Source organism: Columba livia, chromosome 8 (genome assembly GCF_036013475.1).
Source record: "Columba livia isolate bColLiv1 breed racing homer chromosome 8, bColLiv1.pat.W.v2, whole genome shotgun sequence".
Classification (NCBI taxonomy): Eukaryota; Metazoa; Chordata; class Aves; order Columbiformes; family Columbidae; genus Columba; species Columba livia.
Genome location: NC_088609.1, coordinates 31,434,992 through 31,457,587, shown reverse-complemented (window position 1 = coordinate 31,457,587; position 22,596 = coordinate 31,434,992). Strand labels below are relative to the sequence as shown.

At 41.3% G+C, this 22,596-nt stretch overlaps 1 protein-coding gene across 2 annotated transcripts; it reads right to left on the bottom strand.

Moving 5' to 3' along the window:
• Nucleotides 1–4,553: 4,553 nt before the first annotated feature.
• Nucleotides 4,554–22,426, bottom strand: ODR4 (odr-4 GPCR localization factor homolog). 2 transcript variants are annotated; one of them, XM_065072799.1, is made up of 14 exons: nt 22,084–22,423; nt 21,223–21,357; nt 20,782–20,913; nt 20,327–20,422; nt 19,089–19,195; nt 17,296–17,332; nt 17,038–17,178; nt 16,331–16,426; nt 15,744–15,809; nt 14,267–14,395; nt 13,541–13,631; nt 12,152–12,337; nt 7,641–7,733; nt 4,554–6,451 (listed from the first exon to the last, which is right to left on the bottom strand). In XM_065072799.1, the coding sequence occupies exons 2-14, from the start codon at nt 21,319–21,321 to the stop codon at nt 6,384–6,386; spliced, it is 1,341 nt and encodes a 446-aa protein (XP_064928871.1). In that variant the 5' UTR covers nt 21,322–21,357; nt 22,084–22,423; the 3' UTR covers nt 4,554–6,383. The 2 variants fall into 2 exon arrangements, with proteins under 2 accessions (XP_064928871.1, XP_064928873.1); XM_065072801.1 differs by lacking the exons at nt 4,554–6,451; nt 7,641–7,733 and adding an exon at nt 7,817–9,196 and having other exon boundaries at nt 22,084–22,426.
• Between the last annotated feature and the right edge of the window lie 170 nt (nt 22,427–22,596).

Sequence of the window (22,596 nt, the reverse complement as noted above, 5' to 3'; positions counted from 1 at the left end):
AGAAACATTTCAATGGTTTCTTCTGCACGCTGGCAAGCTGGAAGTTAAATCTTACTCTGAGGATAGAAATATCTGTATCTTACTCTGACTACAGCGACAGATATGTGCTAACTGCACACAATTTTGCTGATAATATTTGAGATTATCAAAATGTTAATCATTTTCAGTACTGATGTGACTCATTGGTTTTTGATTTGGTAGTTTCATGTTTTGCTGGCTTTGGTGGGAGCTTTCAGTCCGACATCAGGTCAGCATCCCAGCACAGAACTGTCACCCCGCAAAACTGCACGTGGATCAGTGAGAATCCAGAACGGAGCAGCTTTTAAGTACTTTTTATCTTTCACTTTTCACACATGGAAAATTCACAGGGGTAGCTGAAATATACATTATTTTCCAACAGGTCTGCACAACAAAACTCAAAACGACTTGGGAAATGTAACCCTGCAAAGCTGAAGGAGCCATGAGACACCCTGTCAAATACAAGGATTTAAGCCCAACTTATGCCTTGCTTTAAATAATGGTCAAAAAACATACATCTCTTTCATTTGTCCAATTTTAGGGACTCTCAAAATGCTCCTGAATTTCTACTTTTCAGATAGTTTTGTCATGGATTACTATTCTAATAGAGCACAGGAAACTTCACCTCCATGTACGTGTGCACCCACCCTGATACAGACCAGGGCTTCCAATGTGGCAGCCGCTGCCTCATTTGTGCCCCTCACACTCCACTGTGGCAATCGCCATGTCCACCCTTTGATGGGGTCCCCACCACCATGGGGAAAAATTTAAAGCAATATAAGAAGGGCAAGTGTAGAGTCTTATATCTGGGCAGGAACAACCCCAGGTTCCAGTGTAAGCTGGGGAATGACCTATTAGAGAGCAGCGTAGGGGAAAGGGACCTGGGGGTCCTGGGGACAGCAGGGTGACCATGAGCCAGCACTGGGCCCTTGTGGCCAGGAAGCCAATGGTACCTGGGGTGGGTTAGAAGGGGGTGGTCAGTAGGTCAGAGAGGTTCTCCTGCCCATCTGCTCTGCCCTGGGGAGACCACACCTGGAATATTGTGTCCGGTTGTGGCCCCTCAGTTCCAGCAGGACAGGGAACTGCTGGAGAGAGTCCAGCGCAGCCACCAAGATGCTGAAGGGAGTGGAGCATCTCCCGTGTGAGGAAAGGCTGAGGGAGCTGGGGCTCTGGAGCTGGACAAGAGGAGACTGAGGGGTGACTCATTCATGGGGATCAATACAGAAAGGGTGAGTGTCAGGAGGATGGAGCCAGGCTCTTCTTGGTGACAACCAGTGATAGGACAAGGGGTAATGGGTTCAAACTGGAACACAAGAGGTTCCACTTAAACTTGAGAAGAAACTTCTTCCCGGTGAGGGTGTCAGAGCCTGGCCCAGGCTGCCCATGGAGGTTGTGGAGTCTCCTTCTCTGCAGACATTCCAACCCGCCTGGACACCTTCCTGTGTAACCTCATCTGGGTGTTCCTGCTCCATGGGGGGATTGCACTGGATGAGCTTTCCAGGGCCCTTCCAACCCCTGACATTCTGGGATTCTGTGGTGTCCACCCTTTGATGTGGTCCTGACCATGACATCTACCCTTTGATGGGGTCCCCAGCACCACATCCTGACAGTGAGGTGACCCCAGTCACAGCCACCTCTCAGGCAGGGCAGCAGTGAGAGGCGGGACCCCTCACTCACCCATCCCCAGTGAGGGATTATTTATCCTGATTTATCCTTGAGAGAGGCCTTGCCCCTTCGGGCAAGCAATTATTTCTCCTGGGTGCCCCTGAGAGAGTTTCCTGCCTTGTGTATTTGGGCTTTGGATCATCATTCTGTGTGTTAACCTGCAGCAGTAATACCCCAACTGGTACAGCGAATGTGTAGAGGATTAAAGCTGACCAGAAACGTTGCCTGGTTTGGGGTTACCCCTCTGATTCTCAGCGGTTTCTGTCGCTCAGTTTCGGTTTTGCCGTGAAATTAAGTTCGTTTGGGCAAATCCTTTGTCTGGATGAGTTTCGGTTTACCTCTGTGACAGCACACCAGGCAATACGAATGAGGTTCCTCCTCTTAACAATGCACAATCTTTTTCAGTCTGTAAAACAATTCTTTTATTCCACTAAGAATTCAAACAGCATCGTTCTGTGCTGTACAATTCTGAATGCAAGAGTGTCATAAGGAATAAAGCTCTTCCCCCCCGAGGAGTTCTTTTTGCCCTTACACAAGCATCGTATTTACCCTTCACATAAAACCATCTTAATCTTAACATTTCTTTTGCATCAGTAGTTAACTCTTTGTAAAGCCGCCGTTTGCAGATATACCTAACGCTATGAAAATGCCGTGATCTTATAACAGGTTATGGAGAGGATAATGAATTCTCGCACAAAAAATAACCAGCTCCTTGAGTAGCGGGACAATATTTGTCTTGGATTTTCTTTATGTTATTTATGTTTTAAAGAAGAGGCATGAAAAATTTCTGTTCCTCTACACACCAGAAAATCACCACATAGCTGGTGGGAATTTGAACATTCTCGAGAACTTTCCCTCTTGCTCAAACTCGGTTCCAAAGCGATTAGGTTGCACATCAGCAGCTTGATCACATAAGCATCGCTTCTCTGAGAAACCAGGCTGGAAGCAAATAAATTCTAACAAACAATAAGCACCACAGAAACTACGTTTATAGCTAGTTGTAAGAAATGAGCTGACACTCCAATTAAAGAGACAGATTAAACATGTTTAAGCAGGATTTCCTTCAACCTGTAATTTAAAAAACAAAAACCAAAGAAAAAGCAAACGCACGTGTGATGTCGAGCCTCAACAGAAGCTCGTGACTAATGCAGTTGTAAATGAAGCTCTGATTGCAGCAGTCATTCATATTTCTGCAAAGAAAAAAAAAACCCTTAAACACAAAAAGCAAGACTTGACTGAAGCATCGTGAATATTCCCAAATAACAAAAAAGTACATAAATAAAATATTAAATGTGTTATTAAGCAGATGGGAGCAGCCTTCCCGCTGCCCTCGGCTACGGTCACTCTTCCTTTAGACTCAGAGAACCCGAGGGTCCTCAAATATTCTGGCACAGGCAAAAATGGGAAAGGAAACTGATGAGCAGCGGTGTCACTGCTGATCAATCTGAGAAGCTCTAGTAGACGCGTGTCTGTGACTGCATGGCCAACGCTGCCCCTCAGCTGTGAGGAGTTATAAATCTCATTGGACAAGATCACTGAGGCGTTTTAAAACTACATAGCACAGAAAATAAGGTTTCTGTGAAATTACTCCATAAGATCAGTTTTAGAACTGCACCCTGAAGAGCAGGATTTTCAGACGTGGAAGTCCCAACCGTCCCTATAGACTCTTTCATATTAACAGTCATGGATATGAGTTAGCAAAGCTCCATTTCAGGCACGATGGAGTTTTCAGAAACTGAAAGCTTCAGAAGATGACACAGGTAGCAGGAAAACAATATACCTACATGAAACCTGAGCACATGTCAAGCAGCAGTCAAGAAATAGACATTTTTTTCTTCCACACGCCTTTCTGTTTCTCTTAACTCATTTCCTTACATTATCAGTGGCCAAGGGTAGAACCAGGATGGGAAGGAAGATGACAATGAAATCCCCTCTTGGTTAGTCCTGTAATTCTTAGACAAGCAAGAACCTGCTTCCTTCTACATCCACTGTTTCCTCACGGCAGGATGACTGGAAGGCTCAATCTGTAGATACAAGCCAAATTACTCATTTTTTTCTTCGACAGGGTTAAATAATGTTCTTATTGCACAGATAGTTAAATGCAGCATCCTGTATTACAGCAGAAACCTCACCCAAAGCAACTTTTCTTGGCCTTCTTCCAACCTCAAACTGGAGAATTAGACTCCCCAGACCCTTGATAGTTATGGATTAATTTGACATTCTGTAGAAACACCACAAAGATCATTTGCTAAACATTGAATGAGCTTGCAGGGGGGAAGAAAAACAGCATTCTTTGCTAATGGATCCATGGAATAAAACCTCCAAACAAGCTCCACTTTTTACACCACAGGTGCTAAATAAGAAGATCTATTGGAGGAGTGTTTCATGACAGCTTTACTCTCTGGTGTGAGGTATTTAGCATCTCAAATGTTATACTTCACTTCTATGGCTGAGTTTTGAGTAACAGGCAGCTACAGAATAACCATTTTGTGTTTTACCTCCAAAAGCATTCATCACCATGGGGAAAAAAAGAGACAAAAAGAGACAAAAAGAGACAAAAGACAAACTTCTTTCTTCTCATTACTCCCCTGCTCCTCCTTCTAATAGAGACTTTAGCAGAGTAATTTTTAAACGAACCATATCTGAAGCACATTACAGAATGCCCGTGGATTCCACCCATTTGCCCAGAATGACGTGCACTGATGACACACGCAGCAGCTGAAGGAGTCCCCTGAAAACAGATCCTCTGCTCCAACACCCCCTGCCCTGCTCCAGCAATACTGACACACAAGATCAACATTGTATTCCAAAACACAGGTACCATACTAAAAGTGGATCTTTTTTCCAAACAGACTACACAGACAAGGCAATAGTGTTTAAGACATCGTTCTCATAGTTGCCTTTTATTAAAAGCGTGCTAGTACAACCTCGATTATGCTTTAGAGCTGAAGTGCTTATATTTGTTCTTAGTATTCCAGTGCCTTTATACAAGAAAGAAATTTGCAGTGGAACTAAAATGCCCTATAATACAGAATCCTATTGTAGTTTAGATCCAAGTAAACATCACGTTTTATATACAAATGATCCTTTTTAAACTTATCAAAATTCCTCCCTCCTTCCACTCTTTTCGTGGCAAGCAAACAGTAATGTTATTGCCTAAAGTACCCAGGAGAAAGCTCTGTTGGGCCCTGTCAAGCTTTCTTGGGCTCTTTCGGACTCTGATGGGCTCTGTAGGGCTCTTCCAGATCTTGCAAGGCTTTGTCGAGCCCTGTTGGGCTCTGTCAGGCTTCATAGGGTCCTGTTGGGCTCTATCAGGCCCTGTCAGGATTAGTTGGGCACTGTTGGTTTCGGCTGAGACCTGTTGGGCATTATTGGGCTCTGTTGGGCCCTGTCAGCAACCGTCAGGCTTTGTTGGGCTCTATCATGCCTTGTCAGTCTTTGTTGAGTCTTGTCGGGTTCTGTCAGGACTTGTTGAGCCCTACTGGGCTTTATCAAGCTCTCTTGGCCTCTGTCGTGCTCTGTCAGGCTTTTTCGGTCCCTGTCAGGCCTTGTCGTGCTCTGTCAGGCTTTTTCAGTCCCTGTTGGGCCTTGTCGGGCTCTGTCAGGCCCTGTTGGGTTTTGTCAGGCTCTGTCAGGCTCCGTCATGCCTTGTTGGTCTTTGTTGGGCTCTGTCTGAATTTGTCAGGCTCTGTCGGGCTTATTCAGGCTCTGTTGGGCTCTGCTAGGCTCTGTCAGGCTTTGTCAGTCTTCATTGAGCCCTGTCAGGCTCTGTTGGGCTTTGTCAAGTCCTATTGGGCTCTGTCAGGCCCTGTTGGGTTTTGTCGGGCTCTATCATGCCTTGTTGGTCTTTGTCGAGCCCTAATCGGAAAGTTATCTGTTTAGAGTCTAAAAATCCTGATTAGCAACCATTTTTAACAACTTGCATTGATCTACAAGATAATCCACAAGGACTGCATAGAGGTAGCTCTTGCTGAAGTAGTTAATATTCCAAGAGAATGATGACAGGAGTCAGAGCTGGACCGAGAAGTTCTCTGAGTTAACAGCAGCATATACACATCTCAAAATTTCTATGTATTTTATTGATTTCTGAATTCTCCATGTCTTGAAGTAAGGTATTTACATGCTGAATTGGTCTAGTCTTTAAATTACTAAAAACTATTTGCATACCTACTATTCTAGTTAACGAACATTACCTAAACTAATGCATATGGTGAAATGTTGCATTAAATAGATCTAATTGTTCCCCAATTAACTTGAATGAGATGGAATTTCTCTTAGCAAAGGAACCCTTAAAGCAAGAATTGTCTTACCAGGTGACTCTGCCACTCTTACCAATAGCCTGAAAAATACCAGTAGCAGCCTTTTGCATTAAAACAGCAAGTTAGAAGAAAATGAAGGTTGTATATTCGTTTAAGGGATTTTTCTAGAAAATTATACTATCATTCATTTATACAGAGTGACAGGGTTATTTTCTTGTAAGCTTGATTCAGTTTCTACAATACATGATATTGGAACTGCATGATTCTACTTGATACATTAAGTGCATGCTGGAACAAGGTACCTGAACCTATCATTACAATTTATATTGCACATCTAACTGGTGATATTTAGGCAACAATTCTTAATTACTAAGATATTAAACCCCGATGATTCCATCTCGTAACTGGCCAATACTTCCATGAAGCTCCAGTTGCTTGAGTTTAATCACTGAAGTAATTGAAGGAGAAGATCGATGCCAAGACTGCAACAGCAGCGGCGATGACCACACCTAAAATAACAAAGGCAATTCATTGGGTGAGTGGCACGGGCGCAATTGGCAGCAGCCAGGGTGTGGAGGGCAGGGACGAGGTGAATGACAAGCAGAAGAAACACCAAGAGCCACCTCAACAACCATGTACCACTGCTAAGCATAAAGTTAAAGCCATGAAGTCAGATAATGAAATTCTAAAAGCTCCATGTGACATTTGTCATCAGAGCAGGACCCTTCCAGAAATGCAGGTGACTGCACACTTCTGCAGTGCCTTGGCCACGTCCTGGCCTATGAAACAACGCACTGACTCTGCACTACTGCTTAATTCTAGGAATCGGACTATGAAACAATATAAAAATTAAACTTTAAGAAACAAAAGCTTTGAAGTTTTTTTCTTTCCTGTGTGGCGCTACATCTACTCCATAAGCCTTTTTGTAGCGTAACAGTCATTTTTCTATTGATTAACATTCTTGTTACTGACGCAGTTAAGACAACATAAAAAAACCCCAAACACCTCAGCGATGATTCAAGTGAAAACATTTTTACATCCACAGCAAACACATATTTACTGCTAGTACTCTAATCTTCCGGTTACCATGTCCTACTTCTAAGAATTAATAGAAAACAAAAGCTACTGTTTTGTTGGCTAAAATATAACTGTGTTTTAATATGAAGAGACAGAGAAAGCTCACAGCAAAGAGAGCTGTACAAAGCACAGACAGATATACGAGAGCTGGGTGCAGAATATCATGGAGAAGCCATGAAAGAAGAGTTCTGTGGCTGGAGTTCCCTGAATTATTGAGGCTGACAATTAGCACCCAAGCCCACGTGTATTTGTCAGCTTTGGGAGGAGATTACTGAGTCACCAGCCAATTTATGGGTGCCTACTTGACAAAGCCATTCAACCGTGTTATTTTTCAAGTGCAAAATTATAAAAGCGGTGAGTCTCCATGAAAGTAGTAAAGCTACATGAGCCTTTTGTGTGGACTTGTAAGCGGAATTAATGCAAATACTGGTTTTGTTCCCAGAGCGGGTTGTGGTTTTTCCTTCCCCAGAAACACCCTGCCCCTGCAACACTGAAATGAGGACTCATTTCAGTAAAACACTGCATTAATCTCACCATCTTCTTAATAATTCCATGGAACAGTACTGAAAGGGTCCCTTGAAGTTTCTGGATTGCTGTAACAAAACCAGGGAAATAACGTACCCATATTTTGTTGAAGTTTCAACAGCAACGTTGCTTTTGTCACTTGTTTCTGTTGTGCATCATCCGCGTTGTCAGCAATGGGACAAATATCAACTGCACGGAAATTAAGTGAAGAAGTAAATACTAGGCGAAAAGCTAACAGTTGTGTTTTACAGTTGAATTAATGCAAAAGGCCAAGAACTTAATCTCGACTTTATAAGCAGTAAGTTTATGGTAGAAAAAATACAGTTTATCATAGTAGAAATAGTACAGTAGCACCAGTATAGCACCAACCTATTCTATATGGCTGGAAGGGTAAAAATAATGAGAAAAAATACATTTGTGAATGAGTTCCTCTTCCAAAGCTCATTTTCCACACCCTGCTTCCAGAATAACATATCCAACCACCTTTAGGTAACTCGGGGAGAATTTGAGTGCTTTGAGAGGGAACCACCAAAACGAACCATTAACCACCTTCCAAGATCAACGTTTTCCCTCTAAAGCCATTTGTCTGGAGCTCAGGTTACACACAAATCCATTGCCACTAAAAGAGTGAGCCCAGCATCATTTCCCTGCCCAAGAGGCACAAAATGCTTTATTTCAAAGCACAGAAATTCCTTAAAAATCTATTTTCAGAGCAGACGCAGAGGACATGTGCTCCTTTGGAACAATTACTAAATACTTAGACTATGCAGCCAGGATGGGAGAGCGCTTGACTCTGTTTCCAGTCTGATGGGATTCAAACCCATATCTACTGCAGATTATCTTCTGGACCAGCTAACTGTTGCAGTGAGATCTGGGTGTTTTCAGAAAGAACAGAATGGGCACAGTGAGATGAGAAATAAAGACTAACAGATAGATGAGAAATAAAGACTAACAGATTCTCCTTGTTCAGAAGATGAAGAAGAAAACCCCCCAAGGGGTACCAACTATCAAGTTTCAGCAGTCTATGGAATAAAACCACATCTCCCATCTCCAGAGGGGGGTTGTCAATCACCTATAAATTACAAATTATATAGCTGAGTAATACAGCACATCCGTTGTGTGATTCATATGAAAATGATTCATGGAAAAGTACTTTCTCTACCATAGCATTAGCTATGGGGGAAATGTATAATCTAGATGGGTGATTGTAAAGGTTGTTTCTGTTGCATGAGTCATGTGCGTGCTTGTCTTCAAAATCTTCTCCAGTCAAACTTGCCCATGATGTTGCTACACAAAAGCACTCTAACTGGACATTTAGGACCTGTCTTTAGCCATTTTTACCCCTGAATCCACTGACTTTGTATAGGATGTACTATGGCAGAGCAATTAATAACTGCTCGGTATGAAACTTAACAGGATAGCAAGACCTATAGATATGCAGACGCACACATATGCATCCACTAAGCATAAACATTGTTTTGAGATCTCTCTGCATATACACATAAAACAAAAATAAGGGCACAACATTTCAACGCAAGGGGTGCTATTTTTGAAGAGAAATGACCACATATTTCTGAAGCCAACTGGTCCACAATGAAGCCGCAGTTCCATCGTTAGTTTTTCTATGCGAAGGAAAACGCATCTTCATCTGCCTAAAATATGAACAGAAATCTTCAACTGGAATAAATCAATTATTAATTGTTGCAAGATAGTTTTCCAAGTAAGTACATTAACTAGCACAGTAAGAGCACCACATTCTCTCCAAACTACTTAACAGAGCTTTCAACTCCCTAAAATAACGTATCTATTTTAGAGAAGCTGACCCCATTTCTTGGGTCACCTTTGAAGTCTAGACACAGCAGGTTTCTTTCTGCTTTAGTTTTCATGAGCAAGTAGGATAGTTTGCGCCCTCTAACTTGGTGTTTCTTTGCACCTTCATAAGAACCACTGCACTTTTAGAAAAGTGGCTTTGGAAGCTGCACATCAAGGCAGCAATGCTTGCTTGTTCTGGAAGGGAAAACACAAAAAAGAGGAAAAAAGAAACACCCTTGAGCTTCTTAGTTACCAAAGGCATTTATGTCATTAAGGAAGACTTGCATTTGAAGCGGCTGTGGTATAAATCACACAGAGAGTTTTCAGAAGCAGATGCTTTCTAGTACCAATTATACAAATTCTTAATTCATTAATTCTTCCATTTGCTAACAAAGACGGAGAAGCGATTACCACTCCTGAGGTCTTATTTATCTACTCAGGGTATTTAACACACCACCCCCTGCACCGAGGAGGAGCAGGGATTTAGCAAAGCCAATCCTAAATGCAGAGCTTTCAATTGCTTGTATTAAAGCACTAATGCCTTGAAAGTGCAGCATCAGAGCTCCTTATATCTCTCAATCATAAATAGGGCAGTTTTTACTTTCTATTTTCCATGTAACAATTTTAAAGCACGACCTGATAGACCTCGCGGGAGAGTTGTACAAGGAATCAAGAGAGTAAAACTGCAGGAGATGGCAGTAGGGGCTGTACTAAGTAAGCACATAAAACTGACCTTCCCAAAACACCTTTATTTTGTATATTTTGACTAAAAGCTCCTTACAAAGAAATCTTTTGGCAATACTGATTAGATAATCTTCTTCTCAAGTGCATATTTTAAAAAGCAACAGCAAAACCAAAACAGAGATTATTGGAAAAGCCTGTTCATGTTCTTGAATTGTAAACAGTTCTTTCTATCAGCAGCTTCACCATGACGGGCATTTCCAGTCAATTCAAGGTCGGTGCCCAAGACCACAGGAATTTTAATACAAACAAAATTCACTACAAACCAATTTTTATACCATTACTGAATTCTGACTGTTATTAATAGAGATAGCGCTAAGCTTAGAGAAACAACAAATGCTACCCAAATTGGAATGAAGCGTTGAAAAAGCTTTTACACGGGGGAAACCTCAAACTCTCATTGTGTCGCAAAAACGCGGTTACAGCAACGTTCGACACCTCAGACCAAAGCACCAATAAAAATCAAATTGCAAAATCAATGCTTTTTCTCACAATGCAGAACACTTTTCTTACCCAGTTAACAGGTCTGATTTCTAAAACGGCCTTCCTGGCATTAATAAAAGTGTATAAAGAACTGAAGATTTTAATAGGCCACAAGTTATTAATATGGTAACAATAATTCCCAGAATTGAAGAGCGTTGTGTTGATAGCATTATTACCACCATCGCTGTGAACAGAACCCATTATAGAGACAAACTTTATGGTGTTCATGGGAATAAGCAATAATAGCTTAAAGATTATTAACATTGTGCTTATAACGCAAGAGAGATTTTTATTCGCTTTCCTGTTTTTCGTGATGGTCTTGACCTGTGTACATCTGCTACTTCGAGATAATGAGCCACATTCACTGCTAACAGGTTTAGTTAAAACCCAGGAAAACTAAATAATTTAGAAAGGCTTAAGAATTTGTGGTTAGCTCTGAAATTAAGAAACTCAAGAAACCCTCCAAGTAAACAAGCAGGTCAAGCAGAACATCAGTTCACCCTACGCACCAAGCTCATGGCTACGTTTTCCATTTTTTGGTCTCAAAACACCAACATCAAAAGGTCTCTCTTATCTGAGAATTTCTTTTTAAAATTTTCAATTATGAAACTGTAACCTGTAGCTCATATTCACGTTGATGGGAGAAAAAAGGGAAGAAAAGAAATCTCTTAGTAAGATCATAGGAAGCATTGTTAGATGAATTTCAACTACGGATTTGACCCCTACATTGAAATCAGAGCCACATGGGGAAAAAAATTAAAGACACAACAGGAAACAATTTAAACCAAAAATATTCAGAAAGTCAGTAACTACATTAAAGAAAAATATCTGTATTAAAGGGAACATAACAGTCTTGTGATCAGATCAGAGACTTCTAAGACATTCAGTAGAAAAGGAAAAGCACTCACAATTTTCCTTCCATTTCAAGTGAATCACAAAACTTCAGGTTTGGGCTCTGCATTTGATACATAAATCAAAACACTCCAAACAGAGAAAGGTACTTGGTGTTTTTGAAAGACTCAGGTTCTAGCATGAGAACTTCCTGAAAGATGCGTTAGACTATACACGGTTTTCAATATTCAGTGAAAATGTGTAGATTTGAGAACAGCCGTCAACTTCTGATTTTGACTTAGAATAAGTAGTGTCAGAATTACTCAGCTCTTAAACCAGCAACATTGAACTACTGAAGAAGTAACCAGAATATACAGCTTTCTATGGCTTTTTTTACAGTTTATTTGCCAAGATGTACCCTTAATTATATATCTCCTTAATTCAGGTGCAGAGTAACGTATGTAAACTTTGTTCAACTGAACCATAGGTCACGAGCTGCAACCATACTTGCACAGAAAGAGCAAAATGTTTGAGAGAAGAGAAAAAAAATCTGTTAAAAGTCAAATACAAATCCACCAAGAGCCTTTACCACTTTTCATAAATATATTTAAACTGTTACTAGATTGATATAAACCCTTAGAGCTCGATATGAAGGAAGCCAACTTGAAGCATATTCACATGTGGATGGAAGTGTTCTGTGCCATCGGTCACCGTTTTTGGCTCTCAGATCCCATATTTACCTGTGCTCATCTCCTCTGCGACGTGGATATCTTCAGCCTGCACAGCTTGATCCAACATCTCAACAAAACGTTCCTGAATTTCTCCAGCGGCCTCATCACCGAACTTATAATCGCTGAGCATCACGCTGGATCCAGCCACGGGGACAAACAGTCTTTGAGGTAAGACATGATATTGCCTCTTAAAATCTAAAGGAAAAAGGGGGAAAAATTATCATCCAAATAAAAGCCTTGACAGTGACGATAAGATTCTTTATTCACATCTGACCATAAGATAAAGCTATTGCAAAAGAACTGCTCAAGGTTTCCAAGTAAAAATCTTGGGTTTGGGTTTAGTTGTTACTGTTTTAAGCAAGTTTTGGCTGCTCTTATACTGATTTATGTTCTTACGTTGGTCTCTCCAGAAATACCCAAGAGACCTCCAAAACAGCCCATAAAGTGCTAAACAGCCCTTTTTTCATGTTCAGAATGACTAGCAAAAGAACACTGGGATAGACTGCAGATAAGGGCGTCCACAGAACAGCGCATGATTTCAACACCGCAAACATCTGGCCGTCAAGCCACAAAGCACGGGTGCCACCTAAAGAGGAAACTGAAAACTGCATGTGATTGAAAAGCTTAAATCCCGCAGGTTGAAGTTGGCTAACGCCAAAATGAACCACGTTCTCCTAAAGCAAATGGTAATTCTGAACATGAATCATTTTTCCTCACACAATCCACCCGTTTCCATTTCTTTTCTCTTTTTTCTGAAACCACTATAAAATATAATATCTTTTAAAAGGCTTTCCCTTCTTTAAGATCGTCAAACTGATTATTTCGACTGCTTTAAAAAACTACAAGCAACACAACAACATGTAGATAACTTGATACCATTGCACCAACTCAAGTTTAAAGAATCACCCAGTATGAGCTGGGAGATTTGGTCTCATCATGTACCCCATTAGGTTTTAATATAATCATGCTAAGTTTTATTTTCATTAGATCAATTTGCACGGTGTTTTGGCCACTGCACAGTGCTCTGTTGAAGTCAAGCTAATGCAATCCCACAGTTATTCACCCTGCCTAAATAAGATCTACATCTTTAAAAAGGAGGACAGGAGTTTCAACGACAGTATTTTTAAAAACTGCAAAATTTCTCATCGGTGAGAAAGAAGCTGAAATTGCATTTTGTGGTCAGGAGAACTGAATACAAACTTGGTATGAAAGCTGCGATGCCGAAGCACATATCTGGACTTGACAAAAAATCCTCCTCAGGATTTTAAGAAAAACTCAAGGCTACCAAACAGAAATTGTGTCATTTGCTTGTTATTCTCCTCTAACTTCACTACACTAGCAGAATTTTCTACAAGAAGCAAAATTCACTCCCAATGTTATTTATTTATGAATTCCTACTTTTTTTTTGAGGTCCTTCATTTATAATCAGATCTTCAAACAGTATTTCACACCGATCACTCAACGTGTTTATTATGTCTCTCTTCAAAGCCTGCAAGGACAAAGGAAAACCATCAGTAACCTAAAAGTCATCTGCAAAGCTTTTGACCAGTAAGAAACAACAAAAGTCGTCCCGCAGAGGTTTAACCCACATTGAAATAGTTTTTCCCACAAAGTAAAAACTCTGAGGAGAATGTTAAACAATCCAATAAAGAGAAGCGAACTTGAAAAGAATTAAAATCAAAACCAACAAAAATGAAAAGCTGAGGAAAATGTTAGTATTGTTAGAACTGTTTTTAACAGGAACGTTTAGAAGTTGTCAAACAAAAATAATCACAAGGCATTAATAAGGGGAACAAATGAATCTGCATTTTCCCTCCACACATACAAAAGTATAGTCTGTAATGTTTTCTTAATTTTGAGACAATTCTTCGAAGCTAATCACTTTGACAATTTGTGCAAAGACTCACTGGAGAACAGCCTTAGCAACAGGAGACATACCTTCTAGAAGTGAAAGAGGAACTGAATCCACCACACACGCACACAGTTTGTTTCTAAAAACACTCCCTGTGTTCAAGGGCATGAACATTTTGACCTCAGTTTAGACTGGGGCAAAGAAAAAGCAGTTTGACAAATTTCATGTATTTCAGAGAAATGTTTGTGATGAGCTAACGACCTTTTCACTACCTGAATGGCTTCTTTAACTTTTGGCTTGTTGTTATGTACGTAGGCTCTGCATTTCACAGCACCTTTGAGATTTATGGAACCACTGCAGACCTGGACTGTAGCTGTTGATCTACGACTTGAACCCTGGGACTGAAAAATAAACAGGTTTCGGTTTTATCTTGTTACCAAGGCACTTGCAGCATGAGTAACAAAAAACAGAACTAGGAATTGATAGCATACCTTAAAATGTTTACTTACAACCTGTTTTCCCTCATGATTTATAACTCTGGTTTTGTGGGGTTTTTTTAGGTTTGTTAGTTAAGACTGAAAATTTCTTTCCTTTTCCATTACAGAAAATGTATTTACTTTTGCAGACATTTCTTGTGATTTAAATATTTGTGTGTATAAGACTTCTAAAACTTTCCAGGCAAGCGGCTTGTGGCTAATGCTAGTATCACAGTCTCGAAATCCTTTTAAGATTTTTTTTTAAATGAAGTTTGTATGTTTACTATACAGCCAGCATAAGCTACCATATCCTGAGATTCATCCCACCAGTCAGTACTAAATTATAAATGTGGTGACGTTTAGAACTGTATTAAACTGTTGCCTAGAAATACTCACCCTAATTACCCAAACAATGAGTCTGTTGTGTGAAGGACTCTAAGACACCACCTGGAAACACGGGGAGGCTTAACTTCCACAAGAACTGCATAAACTTCTACTGAAATAAAAAGCTTTCCTTCCTCTGAGGCAACTAACCATTGGACTAATGTAACGACAAAAGCTGAGATACTCATCAAGTCTTTAAAATGGTATTTTCGGCATTTATAAGTTTTGCTGAATGTAACTTTAGAGAAACCAGGAACTACCTGACAAAATAGGGCAGCCTGCGCTATGCAAGAAGCCGACAACACATCTGGACCTGTCTGGGCTTTAGGACCTTGACTGGGGCACCTAATTCAGGGGTCAGTATAACCTCTTGAGTCAGTATAACCTCTGGTAGAGAGGAAACTCCTGACACAGACCCAGCAGCTCCAGATTCGGATTTAGCTCACAGGATCTGTACCTGAATCCAAAACGAGCGACTGAGCTGCTGACAAAGTGTTCAAGTGCATGTCCACAGCTAACTGTGGTGACTCTGAACTTCCGAACAATGCAAAGCCACCTTCAAATCAGCGTACACAGGTACGCACAGGTATCCTCCTACCGCATGAATTAGTCTGTGGGATTTCATTTCTACAACCAGCTTTTAGAATTTTCCTTGCAGCTGTACTGTGAAATTCTGAGACAACGCGGTTATCACAGCATGAGAATTTCCAAATATACAGAATACATAGATCTGGCCACAGTTTCACAGTCAGAATCCGTGAGGGAATAAAAAGTCTTAAGACAAAGTAAGCTGGATTTCTAGAAAATAATTCACAATGTTCTTTTATTTTTTTATTATATTTTATAAGCTAACAGAGAGGTTATACTTTACAAACCACTAAATACTTACCAGCTGTGTCAGAACTTTGACATCAGAAAACTGAGTGCTGGATTGAATACTTCCTTTTGACTTTTTCTGAGGGGGGGAAAAAGTTATGTGTCATGAAACAGGAAAAAAGTCTCCCTGATTCAACATCTCCTCACTACCGTATAAAATGTGCCCTAGTTTACAGCTTTTAAGAGAGAAAATGGCCCATAGAAAATAGCCGTGAGAATATAATTACAAAACTAAAAGGCAAGATGGACGCATCAGCCAAACAATGTGTTTCCACCCTTTGTTAAAAATATAGACACATGTAGGTCTTAAAAAGCTCGTTACCTACATTCACACCTTACTCATGTTCTTTAATGACCAGACAGCGCATAGAAAAATTTTGTAGTCAGACTTCCCATATAATTATTGTGTTCGCATTGCAGGAGGAAGAAGAGGCAACTTGCAGCAATGCAAATGGGAACACGAGCAGCCCTGCGTATTAGTTACCTACACAGGCCAATTAGATCAATAAACGCTGTACAGAAGACGTCTCCAGCGCTATCACACTGAAGGTTCTCAGCACATAGCTATTAGAGTTCAATTCCTTCTTGTTCAGCACTCACCTGCCCTTCCAGTAGCTCTGTATCTTCATCTTTAACTTGTCCATTGATCAGAAAAACACTGTCTTCAATTTGTTTGGACCATCTATTTAATCCGTTCTTTAAAAAAAAAAAAAAAAGCGAAAACCCAAAAATGTTGTAAGAAAGAGGAAAGAGAATTTCACTAGAAGAATCAGACAGTATCATGCTGAAAATTATTACATGTTTCAACAGTTACTCTGAGAGAGTTTTAACGTCTCTGAAAAACCCGTTTATATGTTTTTTCCGAAGCGAAATCTTATAGCCAACATGTTCAGAATATATCCATTAAGATACAAGTATTTCAAAATATTTAAGTGCTACCCTAGGCATTTTAGTTTTGAAAGTCAATTAGTATCAAAAGCACCCTAATTGGATGTAACATTTCACTAGGTGAAGTAGAAGAGACTTTGTTTGGAACAACCATGACCATCGCAAAATCATTTTGAGCAAAGGAAACTACCGACACTAAACAACGCAGAAGAAAAGTCTTTCTCGACTTTTTATACTATTAATGTTTCATAGTAACTTCAAATAACATTCAAAAGAGGACTAACTGCCAAACACACCTGCTGCTTAGTCCTACTCCTCAACTCGCATTATTCAAACCTTTCTCTGCAATTTAATTCTCAACAGAGGAAAGGGTGTGGGGATGGGGACCCCCTGCGCCACTGGCACAGCCAGCGAGTTACCTTGGTGTTCTTCTCCAAGTCGTGGTTGGGCGAAGTAGCAAGAAGTGGAATGTGAATATTGACGTTTACTGTGCAGCCCAAAGCCAACCAGGATGCAGACAGAGCGCTCTGGTATTTCCAATCTGCTGGTTTGGCTGAACTCTGAGAACAGAAAGAAGCAATAAAGCATCTATACAAAACACTGTATAGAGATGATTTTTTTAACATTGCTTGTTAAGCATTAAAAGCTGTATATGACACACAGGATGACGAGCTCACCTTTGGGTCTTGCACATCATAGGTTCGGCAAACTACTCTTTGCTACTTAAAGAAAAAAATCCAGTGAGAAGCAAAAAAATCCCAAAATAAAACAACAAAAAAACCTAATAGGAGCAATTTGCAATTAACACTGTCCTTTACTTCTTTGTGAAGCCTCTTGTCGTTAACAACTGTGACCAATTTAGAATGAACCATTTCATTGCATGCTGAAGCAACATCGTTGGTCAAGAAACCAGTTTCTGACATAGCGCTATTTATAGTTACTTTTGTTTTCTCTGAGAGACTGCAAATAATAAGACGTAGACACGAACACCTCGTGAATACATTTAACTTTCCATTTAGCTATCGCTTTATTCAGCATGACTGTAGATTAGGGTAGCAGCAAACAATCATTGCAGCTTAAAGAACGTTTTAAAAATAAGTACCAAGGCCTCATATTTGTTCTGAAACTGTTTTATTTTCAGGGAATACTGTCTTGATTATTTTTCATTAGTGTAAAAAAGTGGAAAAACATTTGCCCATAAACTCCAACTATCATAGTGATACTGTCCCAGCTCTTTCAGTATTAAGATGGTCACAACAACCCCCTGCAGCGCTCCAGGCTGGGCGCAGAGTGGCTGGAGAGCAGTCAGACAGAAAGGGACCTGGGGGGACTAATTGACAGGAAGCTCAACATGAGCCAACAGTGTGCCCAGGTGGCCAAGAAGGCCAACGGTATCCTGTCCTGTATCAAAAATAGCGTGGTCAGCAGGACAAGGGCAGTGATCCTTCCCCTGTACTCTGCATTGGGGAGGCCACACCTGGAGTGTTGTGTTCAGTTCTGGGCCCCTCAGCTCAGGAAAGACACTGAAGTGCTGGAGCGGGTCCAGAGAAGAGCAACACGACTGGTGAAGGGACTTGAACATAAAACCTATGGGGAGAGGCTGAAGGAGCTGGGCTTGTTTAGTCTGGAGAAGAGGAGGCTTAGAGGTGACCTCATCACTCTCTATAACTACCTGAAGGGCAGTTCTAGCCAGGTGGGGATTGGTCTCTTCTCCCAGGCAGTCAGCAATAGGACAAGGGGCCATGGGCTTCAACTCTGCCAGGGGAAATTTAGGCTGGATATTAGAAAGAAATTCTTTACAGAGAGGGTGGTCAGGCATTGGAATGGCTGCCCAGGGAGGTGCTGGACTCGCCGTCCCCTGAGACTGGACATGGCACTTAGTGCCATGATCTAGTAAACGGACTAGAGCTGGACCAAGGGTTGGACTCGATGATCTCTGAGGTCTTTTCCAACCCAGTCGATTCTGTGATTCTGTGAAGATCAATTGGTATCCACAGGCAGAACCACCAACGCACTGATTTGCAGTTTACCCTCCTCTCTCTCACCTCTATGAGGCAAAGCCTTGCTTTCTTCTCCGTGTATTATCTCGTTATCAACAGACCCAGCATTCTCCTGCAGCACTAGTACCAGTCCCACACGCCTGCTACTTCTTCACCTCCACATCAGTATCAACGGTAACAGCAAGCTCAAGAAGCTATATGGTATCTTAGATGTTTTCATCAATTTATGCAAATCAAAACTGACTGGGGAAGGCATCATTTGATGCCACCACACACAAATCTAACAGAAAAAAACGATGGAAATTTTGCAAGGATAAGAGAGCCAATACTCTTATCAGAAAACACCATCATTTTGACTCAACTGATCTATGCCTAACTGAACTCAACTTCCCCCTCATAATTTATCATTTATTCAGAAATAACTACAGAAACCACGCTCTCAACCAATAAACCTTGATCATAAAGGATACTTTTTAGTAGCAGAACAAATTTGAAGAGCTGCTCTGTCTGAGACCTCCTCCTCAGAGGGTTTCCAGAGCCTTCTTTTCGTCAAGGACTTCTCCACTGAGAAGATTAGCTGAGGATGAAATAAGTATTACGGATTTTTCCACAAAAAGAATGCATTATTATTTCTGGAAAACAGTTTTGCACTAAAGTTCTAAGTCCGAGTAATTCCAGAGTTAAGCATAAACAGGAAGTACACCTGCCATGTCACCAAGATGTCATGTTAAAAGAATATTCAACAAAGATTTGTAGGCTACTACTCCAAAGACAACATTGCTTGTGAAATCCTAACTCAGATTCCTTTTTAAACTTAACCAAGCAACACACATTCACATATTTAACCCGTAGGCTTTTCCCCCTACAGAAATATTACTGCTTTATGGCCGTCAGTAGAGGATCGGGAAGGAGAGCTGTGCAAAATAACTACTAATTCAAAAACAAAACCAAATTTTAATTCAGGAATGACTTATCACCTGGACACAGCTCACCTTTTTTGTTGGCTACTAGATGCAGTAATCACAACTGAGATGCGGTTACACTGCACTGTAAAAATTGAATCTTGGACCTTACACTTCAAAACCTACTCATGTTTAAGTCACTGATCACTCTTACCTTACAAAAACGATAAAATGAACCTACATGTACAGAACAGAAACTAAATGTGGCACTAGATGGCCCAATACTGTAACAAAAATGCATTTTAAGTCTATTGGACTGTAGCATGTTCTATGCAGTTTTTAAACATAACCCCACACACCCTAGGTAAATACTCCTAGTTCTATAGAATATATTCATATTAAAGGAATCAGAACTATAGATATTTCTCTATTGTAAACATCTCTATTCTGAACAACTCAGACAAAAAAACCCTAACAGGCTAACACTACTAAAAACCGTGCCACAAGGATTTAGCTTAATATAACCTTTGAAGATGTTTCCTTAAGCTACAATGTCCACTTCCAGTAAATCCAGCAAGATTTGCCATTGCAGGAACAAACACCACAAGGAACAGAAAGTTAGCAAATACAAGCTGTGGTACAGCCCCACAGGACAGTGATTTTCAGAGGTTTCAGTCTCAAAATCATATTTGCGCTTTTAGAAATAAAGCCAGAAAACAACCATATATACTGAAGACAACGACAGAAAATTACTCAGCTACACACCTAGAGATATTCCTGGTTTGTCCACCAGGAAGGACACTTACCCTGCGCAGAGCATTTTGACTATCTTTTGACAGTTCTGGAGTTGCAATGATAAATACACCAAGAACTGACAAGCCTCCAGGAAGCATTCTAGAAACCTTCAAAATAGAAATGAACACGTATTAATAGGACTCGGAGATCTAGCAACCACATAACTTGATACATCAAAAATTTCTAATGAGACAAATAGGCGTTAAGAGCAGAAGTGAAATAATTAAGACTGTATTTCACTTATAGGTCCCTCTGAAATGTAGGAACACAGCACCTCACGAGTTTTCTCATTTCAGTCCTATGAAGTCATTGTAAAACTTGGAAAACAACAGAGATGTTTTGGTTTAAAACATCTGTGCCTATGAAGGTTGAGAAAAAGGCTTCAGATTAAACAAGTGATGAGGTTTTCTAAGTCTTATTCCCTTTCTGTTTGTCCCATCCCCTCCGTTAACTTGCCCCGCGGTACCTGACTGGCATGTGTCGTTATCCACTCTTCATCAAGGGACGCCAGCTTTGCGGGACTGACGTTATCCTCCTTCTGCTCTTCCTTTGGAGGCGTTCGAACAGCCCGGATCACATAGTCTCTTTGTGGGGAGCACTTTCAAAAGCATCAACATAAGTAAATATACCACGAAGTTGACGTCTGAGAATATACTGTGTAATATAGCAACTGTAAGGTCTGCTTTACAGTAGGTATTATTGAGCTCTCTAGTAACCTGTTACAAAAATAATTCCTCATGAATTTGCCTCTGCCTTAAAGCCTCACTTAGTGATAAGTTTTATCTTTAGGATTTTATTTTCCGTGTGTCCTGTCTTCCACAGAATGATTTAAGATGATTAAGGCCAAGAAGGTTTTCCCCCGTTAATGTGAAGCAATAAATTAAGACTTAAAATATTTCACACTTACCTGCCCTATTAACAGGCCAGTGACATAAGGCTTCAATTTTGTGGTGAGGTCTGAAAGATACTGCCCAATAGCTTCCTCAACCAAGTACGTTCTACCCATTGCTGCAGGTTTAAGACTAAGTCTCGCAGTTTCAACCTACAAAACAAATAAAGTATAAAGGCAAATAAAGTATATATACCATGCTGGTTACCTGAAAGAAATATCCTGAGGAGATTAATACTTTATCTTTCAAAGGTTAGTTGCTTTATGATCTGCAAGACTGCTCTTTTAAATGAAAAACATAACTTTCTACACTAGAGGAAGGTGCGTGTGACTCTTATTAGAAAGAAAACTATTTTAAACACCTGCCACTGAAATTATACGGAAAGTCACCACACAAACGCCAGGAAAAACGTCTCTCCAAGCAACAACTTCTTGCTGTATCATGATCCACCAGAGGCCTGAATGTAAAGTGTGCATTTTGGCAGACACATTCCTCTTGGAGAGGCTTGTGCTTAGACATGTCATGCACAAATCCAACTGCAATCCCTAAGGCATTAGAGCACAGCCTGTGTGGACTATCCAAAGGGCCTTTACAGCTCCCACCAGCTGTATGGCCGCAGGACACGGGGCCTGCCGCAGACAGAGATCCACGCAGACCTATTTGGAAAACGGATTCGTGCACCGAGGATTTCCACAGGACTTAACTATGGAAACGCCGCAGCCCAAGAGCACACGATGAGGAGGAGAACACGCAATGTGAGTCCCCGCACAGGTGTGTGCCGGGCAGGGCTGGCGGGAGGAGGACATGTGTCCCGCACCCCCCTCAGCACCGACAGCACCTCCGCTCCCGCCCGCTTTCCGCAGCGCTCCCGCACTCGCCTGACGGCCGCGGCCACCGCCGGGTCCCGAACTCGCCACCGCCACCTCAGCTCCGCGCTCAGCCGGCCAATCGCGACGTCACCAACCCGCGCCGCTCGCGGCCCGGCTCAGCGCGATGACGCGCGGCAACCCGCCACCGAGCGCGGGAAAAGTGCGCGCTGAGGGAGAGCTCGGCGCCAGAGCCGCCATGCTTAGAGTGGTGGAAGCGGTAACTGCTCTTCCTGGATCTTCCAGGCGCGGAGGATGGCTCGGAAGGGAGTGCGGGTCGTGACGAGCTTCAATTCGAAGCCCTCAGGACTCCTGTCTCCAATTCAGCGGCTTCAACGCACCAACCAGCAACTCTCGCCTCACTCAACATGGCGGATAGAGTCGCCTTACCGGAAACGGAAGTGCTCGTGGGGGGGTCTGCCTCCTTCATTCTGAACTTCGTTGAAAACATTGAAAGCTCCTTCTGTGCAGACATTCCAACCCGCCTGGACACCTTCCTGTGTAACCTCATCTGGGTGTTCCTGC

Bases quoted from the DNA above. Each gene is read 5' to 3' on its own strand.
- ODR4 (XM_065072799.1), bottom strand. From the start codon at position 21,321: ATGGGTAGAACGTACTTGGTTGAGGAAGCTATTGGGCAGTATCTTTCA. The intron at 14,396-15,743 runs GTAAGTATTTAG...TTTATTTTTCAG, and splicing joins TCAAAGTTCTGACACAGCTG to TCCCAGGGTTCAAGTCGTAG. The intron at 13,632-14,266 runs GTAGTGAAAAGG...TTGTCCTTGCAG, and splicing joins AAGTTAAAGAAGCCATTCAG to GCTTTGAAGAGAGACATAAT.